At 35.1% G+C, this 20737-nt stretch overlaps 1 protein-coding gene across 21 annotated transcripts in view; it reads left to right on the plus strand.

Annotated features, from left to right (window-relative positions):
• Window positions 1-20737, plus strand: part of SYNE1 (spectrin repeat containing nuclear envelope protein 1) — a 293146-nt gene that overhangs the window by 107132 nt on the left and 165277 nt on the right. For all 21 annotated transcript variants that reach the window (XM_039707342.1, XM_039707354.1, XM_039707356.1 and 18 more), the window contains 13 exons: window positions 840-980; window positions 1995-2155; window positions 4933-5083; window positions 8874-9101; window positions 9646-9744; window positions 11386-11573; window positions 11679-11802; window positions 12885-13051; window positions 14272-14425; window positions 14713-15341; window positions 16140-16319; window positions 17983-18133; window positions 19640-19798. In XM_039707342.1, coding sequence (XP_039563276.1) covers window positions 840-980; window positions 1995-2155; window positions 4933-5083; window positions 8874-9101; window positions 9646-9744; window positions 11386-11573; window positions 11679-11802; window positions 12885-13051; window positions 14272-14425; window positions 14713-15341; window positions 16140-16319; window positions 17983-18133; window positions 19640-19798 — 2532 coding nt within the window. The remainder of the gene's footprint in view (window positions 1-839; window positions 981-1994; window positions 2156-4932; window positions 5084-8873; window positions 9102-9645; window positions 9745-11385; window positions 11574-11678; window positions 11803-12884; window positions 13052-14271; window positions 14426-14712; window positions 15342-16139; window positions 16320-17982; window positions 18134-19639; window positions 19799-20737) is intronic.

Genomic DNA, 20737 nt, shown 5'->3' on the forward strand with positions numbered 1-20737 from the left:
GGAGAAAGTTATGGGTAATTCAAATGGATTGCTTCAGCTTGTGTAATTGATCATGGACTAAACTAGGATTACAATTTGTAGCTTCTTGCATCCATATCTGATTTGCTCTTTACATGTTTCTCAGCAGAATGTTAATTCAAGTGACCACTATTCTGTGCAAAAGTTTAAAGTCACTAAAATTATTTCCCATGAGAAAACTCAAGATGAGAGATACAATCAATAAACCTCAAGTCACTTCTTAATATAAACACTAATTATTGAAACAATTTTTTTCTCTAAAAATTCCCATATGTAAAGTCTTAATCTGTGCTTCAGAATCAAGAAAATAATTGTTTAAGCTATCATAGTTCTTGTGACTAGTAATTAAATGCTGTAAGTTAATTAAAATTCTACATTATTAGAAAAGAGAAAATAGGTCCTTATGTGTGATTTTCCTATGGTAGGGATTTTCTTCTAACATTTTACTGTAATTTATTTCATTAAAGAACTTGAAAATCATTTTGATATTTTTTACTGCTTGTCATACTAAGCGTCTGCATGTATTCCTTTAGATTTCTTACAGAACAATCAAATATAAGATTTAAATATTGCTGGCAGCTTAGAGGACAGTGCTTTTTTAGCACAGCTTAAGATGAGTCAGCAAACATTCAAGGAAAAAGTTTTATTTGGTTTAGAAGAGTTTCATCTACTCACTGTTGAGTATATGGCTTCTCAGGGAAAATTATTTTATGTCAAGACTTTCTATTTTTTCCTTTTTCAGTAATGTACAGGGAAAATCTCATTTTCTCCCCTTTGATCTCCTTGTGTTCCTTTTTTGGTTTTGTTTGTCTGTTTTTTAGGTCACAATAAATAAATGGGAGCAGTTTGAAAGAGACAAAGAAACAGTAGTAAAATATCTCAATCAAGCAAGCTCTGTACTTGAACGTATCTTAAACTTTAGCAGTTTAGAGAGCCTCTCCTCAGAACTGGATCAGACAAAGGTACTGACTGTGTGAAATGCAGGAACTCAGGTGACTTTCTTCCTTGCCTGTCAACATAGGCTGAGTGCATTGCCTTCAATCTTCGCATGGTTTCCCATTAATGCTGATGGAAATTGCATGTACAGATGAGAAATCACATAAACTTTCCCGAGGTAAAAAGTCATTTTGTGAAAAAAAAAGCATGAAGGATATCTCAAAGTCTGCATCTGAAGCATATGTATGAAAGTTAGTATTATTTTATCCCATTTTATGCTCAATAATCATCTATGCTGGTAATCCAGCGTCGAGCACTCGCATGTCAACATTATTAGGGTGCACTTTGGCAAAGTTGTGTGGAATGTGGCAAATAGCACTCTTAGCCCTGAGAAGAAAAGGAGAAACGTCTACCCATGGACAAGAGCCATAACATGCCATTTGTCCTTAGTAAGACAGAATTATCCCGGCCCATTTTATTTACTACTACAGAAGTAATGATAGTGCTTGTTTTTCCTAAGTGCCACAGTTTACACACTGCTGTTAACCTTTGATGAAGCCAATAATAAACTATACCTATCTTGATTATGCTCAGCATCAGTTTTTCTGGTGTGTGGGTTTAATGTTTGTGACAGAAAATAATTGCTAAACAAAGTGAAAATACAAAATATGAGGTACTGCAAAATCCACTTGGTGAATTGTGGGACTGAAAAATTAAGTAAAGATGTATATTATCTTCTGAAATGCAAAAATAAATTACTTGAAGAGCTATAGAAGAAACTCTCATTTTTTGAGTTAAAAATTTTTGCACCTACTGCATCCCTTCATAAATTTAATTCTGTCTAGTTTGCTCAAATGGACTTTTCTTAAATGTAACCTAAAATTAACTTCCTTCAGAGATTGTTTTTGTGCATTTGCACATTCAGAATATATCTGTAGGACATGGGTACTTTTTGCCAACCATAAACATTGAGGAAAAATACCTTTTGTGTGAATATATGAAACTCTATGGTGGTATTAATATGTATTGCATCCTTACAGGAACTTTCTAAACAAACTGAAGCAATGGCAGTACAGGCTGAGAATTTGGTGAAGAATTCCTCTGAGATACAGCTTGGTTCAAAGAACAAGCAGTCCCTTCAGCATCAGGCAAAATCAATCCAAGAACAAGTGAAAAAAATGGAAGTTACTCTTGAAGAAGAGTATGTTCTTAACAAGTCCTAATATTTATTTTTGACTATAAGATTGTATCAGATTTATAGACTACTGTGTCAGCATTTTGTGTTGTCTCATCAGCTCTGTCATTTACTGCTTTCTCTGGCATAGTAACCAAGCTATGGTACCAAATATGTCAAAAGAGTGTGTGCAAACTAACAAATGTTCTTCTTTTACTTATATGTAGTTCATACAAGTTAGTTACGTTTAACCTTTCACTTATCTTTAAGCCCCAGTCTTGTGAAGAAGGGATAACTGAGCTCATTCTTGAGGTACCAGACTCTTTGGGAAAGAAAAATCTCGGAGTATTAGAGCAGCACATTTACCACATTTGCCTCACTTTTCAGCATTCCACTTTCTCTATAGGAGTGTCAAAAAGTGCCTTCATTTTAGCTGAATGCCCAGATTATATTTCACAATCAATATCAAAAGCTGCTTCTGCTGCCAAAAAAAACAAAGGCATCATTTTCCAGATTTTGTTTAAAAATGAAAGGTTCAAACTCCAAGGAAAGTTTGATAAATATTTGTAGCTTTTTTGTATTTGAAAAAAATTCTTCACTTTTCTCAAGTGAATAATTCAGTTATTGAACTTGTTACTGAAATTCAGAATGTTGCTATTCTCATTTTATCCCTATACAGATACGTTTGTATGTATGAAATCAGTATTTTTGCATACACTAGATCTGATACACAAGTCATACATAACTGTGCCATTTATATTTTGTCTTACTGGAATTACTCCCTTGAATAATTTGCTGCATAAGATTAAGAAGTTACCATCACCTCAAACAGAATATGAGCGAAGGGCCATACCCAAATAACTGGGGTGTTTTTCCTCATAATGACCACTGTCATGTTAATCTGATTTTAATTTAGTGTCATTTTCTTCTTGGTGTGAAAGAACAGCTATAAACCAGAAAAACTAGCCTGTGCAGCAAATGGTCTGACCATTTATGTAGTGCTTTCTCCAACATGAAGAGCTAGAGTGATTTACAGTCAAATTCTACTATCTCTTACTAAATTCTTTGCACCTTTTCTCCACTGTAAGAGAGAAAACTAGTGTGATTTTTCAGAAGGGTAAGCAATTTACCCTTCCAGCAATTAATATTTGCTTTTTTTATAAAGTAATTTATTTTTAAATAAAAGTCATCATTGATAATACCCTTTCAGTGTAGATATGAAATAGGTTTTAGTTGAATGAATGGATTGTACAGAATGTCTGTGGTAGAGTGACAGATAATAAAAAGCTAACTACCTTCTGTAAAAGGTGCAAATACTTACAGCTATCTACAGGGAATCTACAGAACTCATAGTAAGTATGTAAGAGTTATGACTTGCATCATCAATAAAGATCTTGGCAAGTAATTTAAAGTGAAATTATTCCAAACTCATAAGTTAGTTAGTGTGCCAGGGAACAGGAAAAAAGAGAAAATTTTGGGCAGCTCTCCACAGTCAGCTACTGTAACAGCTTAGCCCATCTGTCTTCCAAGGCAATCATGCAGAGATGTGCAGTGTGTTTGGGGTTTTATTCTTTACAGTCTGTGGCTTTCTTAAAGAAACTCCAACAAAGGCATGCAACAGCAGTTGTGCCACTGAATTGGTCCCTGGATTCTGATTTCCAGCTGTATTTTCATGGGCTGAGTTTGAGTGAAATATTTTTGCGCATTGTTTTCCTACAAATAACTTGAATTTGCATACACTCTTATTAGTAAATGGCTGTTGACTTTTTTTTTTTTTAAATTTTGAAAATAAATAAAAAATAAAAAGGCCACCTTTTACATTTTTAGGCTACATCTTTTCTTAAAGATTCCTCTAGCTTTAATGAGGGGGGGGGAAGTTAAGAACTTTTTACCGTGGAATGGTTTTTAGACTATATTTAGAAGGAAAATGTATTTTGACATTTTGTAATATTCAAACTTTTATGATGAAACTTTAATATTTTCAATGAAGTAGAAAATGTGTGTTTTGCAAGCTGTGTACAGGGCCTACATTAGGACTGGTTTAAATTACTTGAAAGGAGCAGAAACTTGTATACTGAAAGTTAATGCTGTTAGGCCTTGTATAATGGCCTTGTTACTTGTGACAAAAAAATAGGTACTTTGTTTGCAAGCCCAGACATAGAAAAATCATTCATAACCTGTCTCTGTTTAACATACCTATAATGTAAAACTACTAACTCTGAGGGAGTTGAGTCACATTTGTTGTTGATTCTTTGGTGTGAGAGGAAATCATTGCCACAGCAAACATGAACTTCCTATAAGAGGTGGAGATTGCTGTTATGAAAAAGCAAGATCAATAAAGCAGTCAAGCATTGGTGACTGTGTGTATGTCCATATTTCACTGGTTTAAATCATTCTGGTCTAGGGACTAAATGATGAACATCTATGTACTCACTTATCTAAATATTTAGATTTCTGGTCTAATCATCATTCCATATTATTTCATAGAAATTTCATCCTGTTGATGTTGCTTTTCCTTTCTCTTCCTACTATGGTGAAATTCTTCTACAGCTGATTAATAAAGCTGTACTTTCTTTTACCACTTAATTCCCCTCTATTACTAATGCACTTGTTTGACTTTTGGTGCATGATTTAATAGAGAGCCATGTTTTAATTTAGATGCACAACTTGATCCTCTAAAATGAGAACTTTTTAAAAATACCCTCCTGTAGATTGAATAAGTTCCATTTTTATTTTAGCAAGAATATGGGCAGCTTCATTATATTAAACTGTTTATTCTCTCTAATTGATTTGGTTAATTTTAGTATTAAAAGCATGGAAATGGTGAAAAACAAGTGGGATCATTTTGGCAAAAATTTTGAAGCTCTGTCCAACTGGATAGCTGAACAAGAAAAAGAACTGGAAACTTTGGAAACATCATCATCTCCTTTGGACATACAGATCAGCCAAATCAAGGTGATTAGTTCTTGTTATGTTTAGTATTAAAAGCCCATTTAGCCATTATTTTTCCAGAGGCCAAATGAGAAAAGAGACATTTTACATGTTTCAAAAGTACCGCGAGGAAATGATGGTACGTTTTATACACGAATATACAAAGCAGTAAGGCCTTATATAAACTAAAGGAAAATTCTTACAGGTTGCCTTCTCTTTTAGTGTTTACATATATGATGTCTTTGTGTGTATGGTTAAAAACATAATTTATACCCTTCTTATGTTTTGAGTAATCTCAACAAAATAGCTACATAAATACAAGTTGGGGGTTTTTTTAAACATACAACAGCTAGTGGCTATAGAACTTGATTTTAATCTTGCAAGCTAATTATGACTTGATTTATGTATCTTTTATGCTGAATTAATAAAGAAACTATTGCTCTTGGTAGCTTGAAAACCTACATAAAATTTTATGTGATTGTATTTCTACTGTCTGCAGTTCCATGTACATTCCTGTAGTTACACAGTGGTTTAGTTTCAAATTGCTGACTGAGGTGCATATTGTCTCCAAGCATTTAATCTCAAGGGCTGACTTTGTACGCTTCCACAAATAGAAATGTACCTTCTCTGGAATGGCGTGTTTCTAAGGATGCAGAATTTTTCAGTAGGCAGTACACATTGCCATTTTCTTTTTTCTGTGACCTACTTGTTCTTCAGGAGGTGCAGAGGTGTGCAGCTGCTTCCAGACCAGTTTGTGACACTATTTCCAAAGGTTCCTATTAGGCACTTGTTTCATGTGATAGAAAGCGTTTATTGACAGATTATCCTGTTCTTAATTTGTTCACAACTTTACAAAGACTAAATAAATAAAATCTCTTGATTTCATAATTGAACAACAAAACAATGTTTGAATTCTTGTTTCATCACCACAGCAATTCAAAAACAGTTTCCTTATGAAATAATATGTATGTGCTTATTCCACTGGCATATATTATAGTATTGTCCTGCTTTTCAATAATTAGTTGACAGGATTCCAGTGTTTAAGATAGAAAATAAGTGCATCAAATTATGCTAATATTGCATTGCAGTGTGTCAGTTCTTGTCTGTGTAAATGGAGCCTTAAGTCCTACTAGCTTCCTCCAACCCAGTTCCCTGAAAGTTTGTTCCTTACTGTAGATACAGATAAGCAGTGATTTCTACACTGCATTGGAAGTTTCTGAAAATTCCGTCATAATTCTTACACATATAAGCACCATGGTCAGCAGATGATGTTTATGACCACCTAAGTGAACAGACATAAACCAGAAAATCCTCCCCACAAGGCATAGGGTAAATCATTGTACCTCAAGTGAACTATTGAGCTTTATGAGCTGTGATATGTGAAACATGTCATGTCACCTCCAATGCATGGACATAGCTGGAGATCTGCTTCAGCAGCATTGCTTTGTGCCTGATTTTGAAGAGTTTGTTATATTTTGTTGTAAGTTTCCTGATGAGCTACTCTGTTTCACAACACTAATCAGCATTCTTAGTACATAATTTCTACTACACCATATTAGTAAGGAACATTTCAACATAGGGCAGATGACAAAAAAAAAAAAAATAGTGTGCTCCTTGACACCTTAGGCTGACCAGATAAAAAGCCTGGGGTCAGCTGAATGTAATTATCCTACACAGTAGTGGTAATATTCTGATTTTGGTGATGCTGATTGCAAAGCCCCAGTGACTTCAGCAGAGCCAGATTTTCACCTACACATTTCTCTGAAATTCCTGGTGGAACAAAATGACAGTTATCACAAGTAGTTACCATTGGTGGCAGACTCAGTGCGAGTTTGAAAGCCTCAATTATCCACCTTCTTTTATGTAACTGAGTGAATTTAACAGAATAGCGTGGGAGTGAGAAAGCACTGCCTCATTTGTATCTGCTGCATTGTTAGATAATTTCAGCTTCAGGACTGCAAATCCAGTATTTTTCCTCAGTAACACGTTCTCGTACAAAAAAAGGTATTTTATAATCCAAATTAATTCAGAATACATTGCATAAAGAGAAACTATAAATTCTTATAACACCACTTCTTTTTTCTTGACAGTCACCCTGCTAATTTTTGACTGAATGTTGCAGCAAGCCACTCCTGAGCTTTACAATGGCTTTATAAGAAAGAGACCATATTTTTATCACTATTGTATTAGAAGCTGGGCACTACCTGTGCTTTGAGTGTGCATTTTCAAGAAAGTTTTTTGTTGCTTTCATGTATATACATATTCTAACATTTATTTTATCTGAGAATGCTCTTTTGCCTACTTCAATTACAAAGAAAATCACTTTGTTTTATGTAACTGAGTGAATTTAACAGAATAGCGTGGGAGTGAGAAAGCACTGCCTCATTTGTATCTGCTGCATTGTTAGATAATTTCAGCTTCAGGACTGCAAATCCAGTATTTTTCCTCAGTAACACGTTCTCGTACAAAAAAAGATATTTTATAATCCAAATTAATTCAGAATACATTGCATAAAGAGAAACTATAAATTCTTATAACACCACTTCTTTTTTCTTGACAGTCACCCTGCTAATTTTTGACTGAATGTTGCAGCAAGCCACTCCTGAGCTTTACAATGGCTTTATAAGAAAGAGACCATATTTTTATCACTATTGTATTAGAAGCTGGGCACTACCTGTGCTTTGAGTGTGCATTTTCAAGAAAGTTTTTTGTTGCTTTCATGTATATACATATTCTAACATTTATTTTATCTGAGAATGCTCTTGCCTACTTCAGTTACAAAGAAAATCACTTTCATCTTTCAAATCTCTCCCAATGGGTGTTTTCCATTGCTTTTGAGAGCTCCATGGACATGATAAATCAGCAATAATTTTTAAAAAACTAACAACTGTTGTGAAAAAAAAAGCTTAATTCCAAGTCCATTGGTGTCAACTGAATAAATAGCCACTGAATGAGAAACACTATAAGTTTCTTTTTTGGATGATGTAGCTGCCAAGTTTGCCTCTAATTTGTAATAAGACAAGTACAAAATGATAGGAGACGGTTGCTGTCATGCAGCTGCTGAAATGTAAAGCCAGTGCAAGTTTGCCTGTATACATTTACTAATTGAGGTAAAGGACAGATAAAAAATTGCCAAAAACCATTATCACCCTTGTTTCATGGTTTCCTATTTATACTGCAATGTGGTTCTTTATTTAATCTTCTGCCTAAGGGCACACTCATCCTAACTTATGATCTAATTAAATTTATCCTTTATTATGCTGTAGTATTTTAAATTAGAAAAGAAAAACCATCTCTACTGCTTTGTAGTCATGGCATGTTTTATTTAGTAAGTGCTTGAAAACCTGTTAAACATAACTAACCAACTGTTAGGGTTCAACTCCTTTACACTACTTTTTCAGTGACACAGTCATGTTTTTCCATCCTCTGTTTATTTTTAATCTTAAAGAGAATTGTGTACTACTTTTCTGTGATATAAGAGATACAAAATATGAACCATCACATCTGCTTGAAAATATGCACCTCAGCCAATTGTAATTGCTCTTCATGCACACTGGTTCTAGGGCAGCCTGTATTTTAAACCTTTGCCAGAGATAGTTTCAAAAAGAAAATGGGTATATTAAAGATATTATAGAGGGGTATTATAAAGGGTAGATTAAAGACTTTGGTAGCTAGTTATTTCAAGTGGTCAATGAACTCTCCTCATGTAATTTTTTGATGAAGGATGTTTGTAGCATAAAGAAGAAAAAAGGAATGGGAAAATATTTTTTAATAATTAAAATTTTATTTTGAATCTTTTTGCTATATATTTTAGGTTATTAATAAAGAGATAGATGGTAAAATAACTGGAATCTCAAACCTAGAAGAGGAAGCCAAGGCTTTTTCCCAGTTTGTTACCTCTGGAGAACGTGCACATATTAAAGCCAAACTGACTCAGGTCAAAAGGTATTGGGAAGAACTAAGAGATCGTGCACAGAGACTGGAAGGAACAATCACAGGGAATGCATCAGCACAGCAGAAATATGAAGAAAGTCTTAAACAGGTAGATTATGAAAAATCTAATGGATTGTTTAAAGCAATTTATGGAATTACTCTATATTTTTCTAAAATTGACTATAAAATGCATATTGTAACAGGATGGACTAAAATAAATAAGTGAATTTGTAAGGTAATTGAAAGACATAGATACATAAATTTGCGCTTTGAATTACCTAAAAGGCAGCCTCAGAAACACAGTAAAATATACACACTTTATATACATAAAAATTATGTTGTCTTCTTGCAAACCCATGTGAGTCTCCTGGATATTGCACTATTGAACCACATCCATACTTCTTATAAACACTTTTAACTTCGTTCTTTGGTTGACAGAAGGCTGTAAAGAAAATAATTTAAATATTGTTATTGCCCCAGCTGGGAGGAACTGAGCACTGTTAGTATCTTTTAACTTCAAAAGGCACTCAGCACTACAAAGGTTTAGGATATAAACTTCTCTTAGCAGCAAACATTTAAAATATGTTATTTAAAGAATCATTTATGTAATTCCTGCTGGTTTTAGCTTCTGGTTTGCCTTTGTTTTTTTATAGGTGCAGCAGTCAGTGTCTGAATTTGAAGCTAAGCTAGCTGAGCCTCTCACGTCGTGCTCTTCAGCAGCAGCAACATACGCAGCCCTGCAGGATTGCACGGTGAGCGGGCGGCCAGCTGTTCCTGGCGCTGAGCCCAGGGACACGCTGTCACACTGACCTCCTTACAGAAATGCCAGTCACCCCCAGACCAGGGGCTGCCTGATGCCAGACAGCTCAGGGCAAAGGCAGAAGGAGGCAAGGACTGCCTCTCACCATTTCAGGCAGGATTGGAAAATTTCTTTCCCAATCTAGGGGGACAAAGCCTAAAATTACCACCTAATCCTTCAGGTTATTAGTTTTAACTTCATGCATCTAAAACATTATGAAAAACAGGAGATAAGAAACAAGTCTGTTAGATATTTTTCCTCTAAGGTTTTCATGAAACTTGGATTTTAATATAGGTATTCTGTGATTAAAGAAAATGTATCCTTGGAAGAAGCTTTTCTTGGGCAATGAAGAGACTGGACAGATTTCAGCTTAGACACTTTTATCTGTGATGGTAGGAATCCATGGTTATTTGGATATTTGGTTCAGTCTATCACAAAAGGAAAACAAGTATTGGATTGGTATTCAAGCTACAAATAATTCCATCTCAGAGAGTTTGGTGTAGTATTTTTGTTTGTAAGTTCTGATGTATTTTTTCAACAATAATCATAGCCTTTCTTTCTAAGAAAATATTACAAAAAATTTTAGTCATAATGTTGTTGCAGTAAAATGCATATAATATCTTCTGAACTTAGTGATTGATAACTACTTACAAAGGCTGTTTTCAGGGGGGACGTGACCTTTCTGCTTCAAAAAAAGCATGATACTAGTTGAGGAAAAATATTTTGCATATGGGGAATTTATTTAGACAGCACTTGTAATCACCATTTTTATTGACTTTTAAACGTTATGAATATGTTGAGCATGCTGTTATAAGTTCTTTTCCTCTTTAGGGGATCAAGATGATTAAATATCTTGATGTGAAATTATCAGCAGATAATTAATATTTCCTCCTATATATGATTCCTTGTAATTATAAAAATTATTATTGTTACTATTGCACACCTGTGAGTTGGAAATTTCATGATCTTAAATCAGTTTCATTTTGTGATTTTCTAACTCACTGTACTACAGTTCAATCATTTTTATATGGACAAGTTTCCCAGCTTTCTAGAAACAGCAACACAGGAAAATGTAGTTAACATTAGATGTCATTTCTATGAAAAGGATCTTTAGCTAATGCTGACAAAAGTTTCAAGTAATTTTCTCTACTTCACCTATGGCTGCAAGTCCAACAGTCCTCAGCTGCTGAAGTGTGGTTTTGAGTTTACTCTATATAAATTAGAGCAATTCTTAGACATGAGGAAAACTTTTTCCTCATTTTTTTTTTCTCAAGGTTTTTCCTGAATTTGGAGCTTTTCCTACATGGATGATGTGTGTCAAATGCCCATTCAGGAGCTCTGACTCTTTTTTTGCAGAGATTTTTCCCTTTAGCACTGTTTCTAGGGAAGTCTTTAGCCACTACAGTCTAGCTCATTGATATGCTGGAAGCACGTGTACCTGGGGTGGGCCTGAGCAATATCTAAGCTATGAAGTGACTTCATGATCTGATGGATGTAGCATTGCTTCAAACTTATGAATAGAACTAGAGAATTTTTCCCACCGTTGTTGCCATAACTCTGTTGTTTATGTGTTGTTGTTTTACATGTTCACTAGGACCTTTGTCATACTGTGGAAAAACTGAGCAATCCTCTGGCCTCTCTCTCAGCCAGTATCCGAAAGGTGGCCAACAAAGAAAAAGCTGCTCAAAAGGTCACAGCATTACAGCAGAAATACGAAAAAGTGCTGGAAAGTGCTAAGGAGAAACAGAGCTTATTAGAGAATCTTCTGGCTCAGTGGCAGAAGTGAGTAAACTCCCACATCTGTTGTGATGGACACAGAGACCTTCCTGGGCTCAGTGTGTGAGACTGAGAGGATGACTTGGTAACTCTAGGCTGTGATTTTGCTAGGCAGGAGAAGGAGCTGTCTGCCTTCCTGGCCTGGCTGGAGGGGTGTGAAGCTGTGGGCAGGCCTGCAGAGCAGTGTGTTTCTGCTGACAGAATTAAGCTGGAAGGTGAACTGCTGGCACTGCAGGTAGGTTTCAAATGAAATATTGTCCTTCTGCATTTTCCTGTGTATTTCTATGTCTTTTAAAGGAAGGAATTGCTCCATTATAGTCTGGCAAGTCAATTGATTCTGGGCTTTGCAAATCTCCTAGGAGGTATTACATTACCACTTGCTATTTCTCAATGACTTTACTATTACATTTAACTATAGTATGACAGCTAAAGAAAAAAGGAAGAAGAAAAGAGGTGTTGAGTACCTTGGTATATCCTATTATCTATCAAGGAAGGACATCAGTCTGCTTGTTAGAAGATCCTTTCTCTAGGGAAATTTCTTTATTAGGCAATACTTCTTTTCTTTTATTTTTATTTTTTTGCATGTGAGGAAAGGTTCTCAGATGAAAAAATGCTTGAAGGTTTTGAAATTGCAATGGAAGTCTGGCTCTGATTATTTTTTTCAAACACAAGACTATCATCCTATTCTAAATTATGCCTTCCCTTTGAATTTTTGCCATTTGTTTTTAGATTGATATGAAGCAGTTGGCCAAATGTAACGTCTTTTTTACCTTCTTCCTTGAAGACAAATAGAAAAGGAAAATTAATTGACAGTTTGGGGTTTTTTGTTTCTGTCGTTGAGTGTTTTTTTCTTTGGGGATTAGTTTGCTGTTTGGTTGCTTGATATTGGGGTTTTTGGGGTTTTGTTTGTTTGGTTGATTGGTTTGGTTTGGTTTTTTAGTGTTTTGCTTTGTTTGAGCCAGTTTGCAACATGTCCTCACAGTTCTCTTGCTGCACACAAAATCTATTGCAGAATGCAGTGTCAGTTTTAGCCACTACCATCATACAATAAAGCTGTATAGAAAAGTCACACTTCATCCTGAAGGAGAGAAAAATACTAACTTTGACGAATCTCTACTGAATTTAGCTGTCTGAGAGGTGTTGAGTACCTGCTTGTCCTAAGAGGCAACAATTCCTCCAAGGATTTGCCTCTGCTCACTCACTTGACCCAAAGTACTGTACTGGAAATCTGTAGCTGGTTTTTTATTAGTTCTTGTTATTTTGCATAATATGGTGCCATACTTAAACTAAAAGCTTTTCAATCCATTGTTTTCCCAGGATTTGCGAGCAGATATTGAGTCCCACACTTGTGTCTATGAAAGTCTTTTACAGTTAAATGAGTCACTGTTTCCAACAGCTTCAAAGCAGTGTGTGAAAACAATAAAAGAAAAATTTGAAGAGCTGGATGAAAGGTGGAAAGCTTTACCACAAATTGTTGATAAAAGGTTTGTGCCTCAGAGTGTTTTTTCCTTGTTAAAGTAACCAATATCGAGATGAGGAAGCCCAATCCCAAATCGTGTTTTTTTGCAGTATTGTCGTTTGGAAGACAAAGGTTTTAGATCAATACCAATCCCTGAACTCCCAGGAATGGGGGGTGAAAAATCCTACACATTTATTATGCCATCTTTTTGACGTACACTCCCCCTATTTTTTTTATTTTTTTTTTTGGTAGAAGAGACTTTGAAGGAGTGTGGGGCAGGAAATGAAGGCAATGTTGCATTTCCTCAGTTCCAATTTCCCAAGTAAATTCCAAATTCTCCAATAATCTGTTTCAGTTATATGCTTTATTTTATGCCAAGCCACACTATTGTAGTTTTAAGCTCACTTTGAATTTCTAATTTGCCATAAATACTATAAATGCTCAGTTGTTAGGCTGCTGGCTCATATTAAGCTCAGAAAAACTGTCACCTTTATTTCAAACTGTATGTTATCATATATTTAGATTTCTGTTCTTTCCATGATGAACACATATATTTTACCATTTGTAATGTAGCTTAAATAATAGATCCTGATCAATGTCATAATCTTTTTGGTGCTTTGTCAATATGATTGTTTAACAATATAATGATCTTCTACATATTGAAAATTAGGTAGAAAAGCTTCTAAGGGAAATGGCAAGGTTTTTCTAAGGTCAAGGTTTAGAATTGGTACTTAGGTACTTCGTTCTGCTGAGTACTCCTCTGGACAGATTCTTCTTTTGAATTTTGTTCTTCTGGTCAGACTTTACCCTTCCCTACTTCAGTGGCAGTTGAATATGAAATTCCTCACCCCCAGCCTAAATTAATGAGACTTAACTTAATACAGAGTTTCAGATGATAGGCAGGAATTGCTATGACTGAATATCAAACTTTAGCTTCCATCAATAACATTGGCTTTGCTGGGATTATACTCATAAAGAAAAATTGAAAAACATACCTTGGTTTTTTGGGGCATCTCTAACATTTGGTGTAAATAAAAGAGTGGAAACAGGAAAGATCCAAAGGTGGTTTCAAATGTTGTTTTATTCCGCAGAATTAAAAATTCAATATGGCAAACTAAAGTAACATTTCCTACTATCCTTCCATCTGGCATTGATTTTAATGCTGACCGGTCAGCTGTGGGTTTGATTATGGGAAGTGATGAAATTGCATCAAGTGCTTTCATATTTATATCTGACATTCTGTAGGATCAACTTCCTTCAATCACTTGTTGCTGAGCATGGGCAGTTTGAAGAGCTCCTGCTCAGGTTTTCAGACTGGATTAAGCAATTTCTTGCTGAACTACAAGCCACTTCAGAGATAAACACAGCTGATCAACAACTAGCTGCATCTCACAATAAGGTAAACTTCTGGATGTAAATATTAAAGACGGAGAAATTGTAAAGTGCATTTGGCTAAATACTCATCTAGAACTAGCGAGTAATTTATTTGTTTGAAAACCAGTATGCTGTTGCAGTCACATACAGACTTGTTATTTGACAGTTTTAAAGCAAAATTGTAACACTGAACTATTCCTACTGAATACCCTCAGTAGTACTTGTTTTGCTCATAAGTTTTTAGTACTAAAATGTTTCCTGAGCTCTTGATTTGAAGAAGAAATTCAGCTCTATTTTCTTTCTTTCCCATAGAACCACTCAATGGAAGTTGAAAGTAAGAAACAGGAGTTACAAATTGTGAAGGAGCTTGTAGAGAAATTGGGCTCTTTCAGCAGCCCAGAGGACCAGCAGACATTGCAGGGAAAGACTGAAGATTGCTTTCAGATCTTCCAGGAGGCAAGTCAGATAACTAGCCAAAGACAGGAGGCCCTGGATCAGTTGCGAATGTTCCTGGAGCTCCATAGTGCTGTATCAGGAATGCTCCACCAGCTGAGGCAGACAGTGGAGAAAACAGGAAATATGGATAAAGCTAAATCTGAGTTGCTGGAGAAGGAACTCAATGCTGTTATTAAGGATCTTAACAAGTTGGAGTCTGATGCTATCAGTTTGGATGGTTCTCTTACTAAGGCTCAATATCATCTGAAACACAGCATTTCTGGGCAGAGGACCTCCTGCAGGGCTATGGTGGATAACCTGGGTGTGGAACTGGAGGCAGTTCAAAACCTGCTGGGAACCAAACAAAGTGAGGCAGAAGCTCTTGGAGCCTTGCAAAGATCTTTCATGGAGCGTAAAGAACAGTTACTGAAGAGCATTGAAGATACTGAAGAAAAGGCTGACAAGGAGGGCCTGAAGGAGACAACACTACAAGCACTGCAGCAAAGGTAAAAACATTGGCACTTTCACCCTTGATTGCAATCTCTAGACCTTTTATGATTCACTGGAGGCATGTGTGGGTTTTCTACCTGGGTACTTTATTTCTTGCCAAGCACGTGTATCTACTTAATAAAATGTTGTAAATAAGTGAACTATTTGGATGCACAAAACACTAAGCAAGTTCTGCTAATATTTTATATTGAAAGAACAGTCTTGAAAGTCTGCGTCTCAAAAATATATTTTGTCATAAAGAATCTAAGATCCAAACAGCTATTAGAAATCCCATATGAAGTAACTATCTCTACCTTGTAGAACTGAAGTTTGTATATGGGATGATGGAATTAAAAACACTTATAATAATAAAGTATTAATCTAAATATCTGAGTATATTTCCAGGTGACTGTTTGAGGAGGAGGTACATATATATCTATATGATTTTATAGCAGGATGTGTATCAGAAAAATTACATTCTGTTCCCAGTTCTAGAAAAAAAAAACCCCCTCCAAATATTGTAGGAAATACTAGAAAAAGGGAGTTTTGTGCACAGTAAAACTAAGAACAACTGTTTCATTCTTTCTTTATCCTCTCACAAAAAAAAAAAAAAAAAAAAAAAAAAAAAAAAAAAAAAAAAAAAAACCAAACAACACCCCAACAACATAACAGTGAAGGAAAAATCTCCAAAACAAAAAAAAAAAAAAAAAAAAAAAAACCAAGCAAACAACAAAAAAAAAGAAAAAAAAGAGAAAAAAGAAAAAAAAAGATAAGTCAATTTGAAGCTAGTCTTTTAATGGTTTTTTAACTTGCAGATTGAGGGTCTTTAACCAGTTGGATGAAGAATTGAATTCTCACCAGCATGAACTCCAGTGGCTCATGGACAAAGCAAAACAAATAGCCCAAAAAGACATCACACTTGCTCCTGAGAGTGACAAAGAGATAAATCGTTTAGAATCTCTGTGGAAGGATACCAAGAAAGCCATACATGAAAAGTAAGTAGATCTTTAGCTTAAGCTAAGAAAGGAGAAGATGGGGAAAGAGACACAGTTATTACATGTAATATCTTCTTGCTATATTAGTTACAGGGGACAGAGCTTGTAGGTTAGATACTTAGTAGAAGATGGAAACACATTGTTAACAAGAATATTTGTACCATTTGTACTTATACCATTAATAAGGCCACAGACAGGTTCTCAGTACAGTATGACAGATATACATTTTATTACATACATGCTATATTACATGTTATTGTTTTCTGAAAGATAAGAATTCTCCACTGACTTTTTGCTGTCACTCTAGCTGGCACATATTCTCCTTCTAGCACAAATTTTCATTCCCTATTGGTTATGTGTTTCTGACAGTTCTATATTTAGTGGTCCTAGATGACTTTTTAAAGTGTTTCTGCCTGCCCCAGTGGATGGGTTTATAATAATCATTAGTGTGTAATCAGTTACAGTGTTTGTATATGACACGTGATCAGATGATCAGTTTTATCAGTTTTATCAATGAAAGTTGATAACAAAAGAAGCTGAAGAAACCAGAGGAAGTTTTATCATACCCTTTTCTTTGTCTTAACTGCCTCATGATCAACTTTAAAGAAAACTGGCAGTATTTTCTCTCTCATATAGACACAATTTCAGATCCTCCTGAACCTGCTTATTTTGGAGAGCTCTTTGGAGCATTCAGAGAGGGGCCAGCTCATAAAACAGTCGCTCCTCTTTTTTGACAATGTCATGTTTCCCAAAATCCTTTCATTGAAAAACACTGTTTTACAAATACACATAAAGTATCAGTTTTGCTTCTCTGTCTTCAGTATAAACACCAGGAATGGATTGAATAGGTCTTTCTCCTCTGTCCATTACCATAAGGTTTCCTAGAGAGAGGGTGGGAAAAAAATTAGGCTTGTTTTTAGCAGAAGGCTAAATTATTCTCAGTAGAAGGGAGGTAAGTTGAATATAACATTTTAGTCCAAAAGCATGCATCTGACAATTGGAGGACAAAATAGGCAGACCTTAGTATGCATTGCTTTAGTCTTTATTTCTGCTTCTTTTTACCCCAAAACCAACTCCATGTTAAAGAAACAAGTTTGTTTGTTGTTTTTTTAATTAACTGTGAATAGCACAATTATTATAATGTGGTTTTCAGTCAAAAAGATGTTAAACTTAGGAACTGAGAAGCTTGAATTCCAGTTTCAATCTTTCTTTCACTGAAGGCAGTTGCTTTATCTGATACATATGAGATGGCAATTCACATTCACGTCTCTTCAGTAAGATGTTTTGTGATGGATCGACATTTGATGGATCGACAAGTGATTTCTAAACCCAAAATATTCATATTTCCTTGGCGGTTCAGTCAAAAAGATGTTAAACTTAGGAACTGAGAAGCTTGAATTCCAGTTTCAATCTTTCTTTCACTGAAGGCAGTTGCTTTATCTGATACATATGAGATGGCAATTCACATTCACGTCTCTTCAGTAAGATGTTTTGTGATGGATCGACAGTGATTTCTAAACCCAAAATATTAATATTTCCTTGGCGGCCCAACTCATGTTTAGCACTGCATCCTGGTTTTCCCATGGTGAATTGCTATGTCATGCTCTCTGTCCTTCAGAAATATGGCAGCAGGTGGTACTAAAACACTTTTTTCATATTACAGAAAGGAGCAGTCCTGTGTTCTGATCGATCTGATGAAGGAATATCAGAGCTTGAAGTCAACAGTAATGAAAGTCATAGACAGTGCTAGCAGTGCTTCTGTGACCAAATCCATGTGGAAGGATCATGAAGATGTCAGGCGAACATTATCAAAGGTAAGAACATATATTTTCCTTTGAGGAATTTTAACAATTTTTTGGGTTGAATTTACTTTTTTTTTTTTAAATGCCCTTGAGCCGTGTTTAAAGCTCCTTGAATTCACTGTTAAATCTTGTCACACTGACATTCAGAGTTTAAATTGTACTGATTATGATGAGGAAAGAATACAGCCCTTTTTCCATTTTGGTGAGGTCTATTAATCTGTTGTTAATGGAAATGCAGATTCTTAATATATAGAAAGCATATGTGGAAAATAGTGGAAAACTCATTATATAAAATACATTGATGATCTATTCCTAGCATAGTATGAAAGGATAATTCTAGTTGACACATTTCAATGTTTTTCTATATTGGGTAAATTTTGGAATAGATAAAAGGCTACAAAAAAAACATGAATTGTACACATTTCCGATGTGTACAATTTTTATGTCTCTCTCTTTCCCTGAGAGGACTTCTATCATGGTGTATAATGTTGATACTAGCCATTGAGCAGAGATAAGGTATTTGAATCCCTACGTTGTATTAGTTTCACTGGATTGTATTTCAAAAATACTAAATTCTCCTGCCCATCAGCCTACCAGGATAAACAGTCCTGAGTTAAATTCCTTCTGTTCCTTTGGAGGGTAATTTAAGTTGGAAGGCTATTGAGCTCTTGATTCAAAATCTTTCACTCAGATCTGTATAAACCTTATTCTAAATTGTGTGTATTTATGGCCTCTTCTAAGAGACATCTTTAAAGAAGAAAAGAACAGAGCTCACCAGTCTAAAAAAGAATTTCATATAACTTCCACATCATTCCTTTGCGATTTCGGCTGAGGAAAATTCCCCGCTGCAGCTGTGGCCACATCTAGGCCTGAAGAAGTTTGAGTGCAATAAATGTTTTGGCCATAATGCATACATATTAGTGGCTTATTGTTAAGTACTGCTTTCTAGTACTTCCTGTAGAAAAAAAGCATAAGATTCTTACTGTGGTCTCTTCTCAGCATCTCACCTTTTCAATGACAATGTTTTAAAGATTTCCCTATGCCTAGGGTTGCAAACTTAGTAGGCCTAAGATTTTGTCTAGTTCCTTTCAGAACTCATCTGTACTTTTGTTTTCCAGAATTCCTAGTAGTGATGGTGCTTTTAATCCTAAACTTTATTTGCAGTACCTTCTGTTTACCTGGCTATAACTCCTGAAGAGATTGTTCAATAATGAAGAATGGAAAAGCAAATAAAAAAAAGAAATTTCCCTGAGTACAGAAAATATCTGGTTACCAAGTGGAAGAAATTCAAAATTTGTTACTGTCACCTTTGTGATTTATTTATAAGAACAATCATCCTATATGATTATGCTCATGAGTAAACCATGTCAGTTGCTTTGTATTTTGTGGAGTAGTTCAATATTAGATATGAGAATTAACAAATTCAAATCAGCAAATTCAGGGCTAGGGAGGCTACCTGGAGAACTGATTTTTCTTTCTTTCTTTAAGGCTTCATTAAACAAACATTTATGCCCACAGCATGAAGCTGCCAAGAATGATCTGAGTGATAAACAAAAAGACCTGGATACTTTCACTAATAAAGGAAAACATTTGTTAGCAGAACTGAAAAGAGTGCATAACTGCGACTCCACTGCATTGAAAACAGATATGAACTCCGTGGTGGACAAATGGCTAGATGTAAGAATCTGGTGTTTATATAACAAATATAGTTTTTAAGTTTGGCTAGGCTGACAATATTTCTCTTTTCTTAGGATCTAAGAGTATAATTGTTTAGTAAAATTTATTTTGAAGTATTAATTCAAAGTCTTAGTCAGAGGGATTTGGCATCCACTGTATGCACAAAGTTGGCCGCTGTATGACCTCAATTTGATAGATTTTAAATTATGTATTACAGCAGTGTATGAATGCTACTACTGTAAATTTGCTCACACATTGACTCACATCTAATGCATACCAGCAATACTTTGTAGAAGTAAATTGGACTAATAAGTTTGGCAGTAAATTGCATTAAGCTAATTATGTTGAGAAAGACTTCACTATAGGAGAGAAACAACATAACAGCTAGTTACAGAATCATGTGTTAATTTGGGTTGGAAGGGACCTTGAAAATCTGGTTCCAAACCCTTGCCCCCAGGGCAGGGGCAACTTTCACTACACTAGCTTGCTCAAAGCCCCATCCAACCTGGCCTTCAACATTTCCACAGATCGATCTACAATGGCTCTGGACAATCAGTTCCAGTGTCTCACCACCTTCATGTTAAAGAATTTCTACCTAATGTTTTACACTTTCACATGTATACTGCTTTAGTACCAAATTACTACATTACAATAAGAAGGATAAATGTTGTTTTTTGAAAAATCAAGTTTATTTGAACATTGAACTCTTTTCCAGTAAAAAAACATATAAATATTTGGAAAGAGAAACGTAAGATTTGTGTTTGCTTTATGATCTGGGTAAGTAAATTGAAATTAGAATTCAGAACTTAGAACTAAATCCAAGAAAATTATTTTACCCAGGCTTACTAATTATTTTTTATGCATTTGTCTTATAACTGTCTGCAAAATAGAGTCTAAAATTAATTTTTGAATGGTATTGATGTATTCATTTTTCCTAAA

This window comes from Passer montanus, unplaced genomic scaffold (genome assembly GCF_014805655.1).
Source record: "Passer montanus isolate IOZ18808 unplaced genomic scaffold, ASM1480565v1 scaffold2, whole genome shotgun sequence".
NCBI classification, from domain to species: Eukaryota; Metazoa; Chordata; class Aves; order Passeriformes; family Passeridae; genus Passer; species Passer montanus.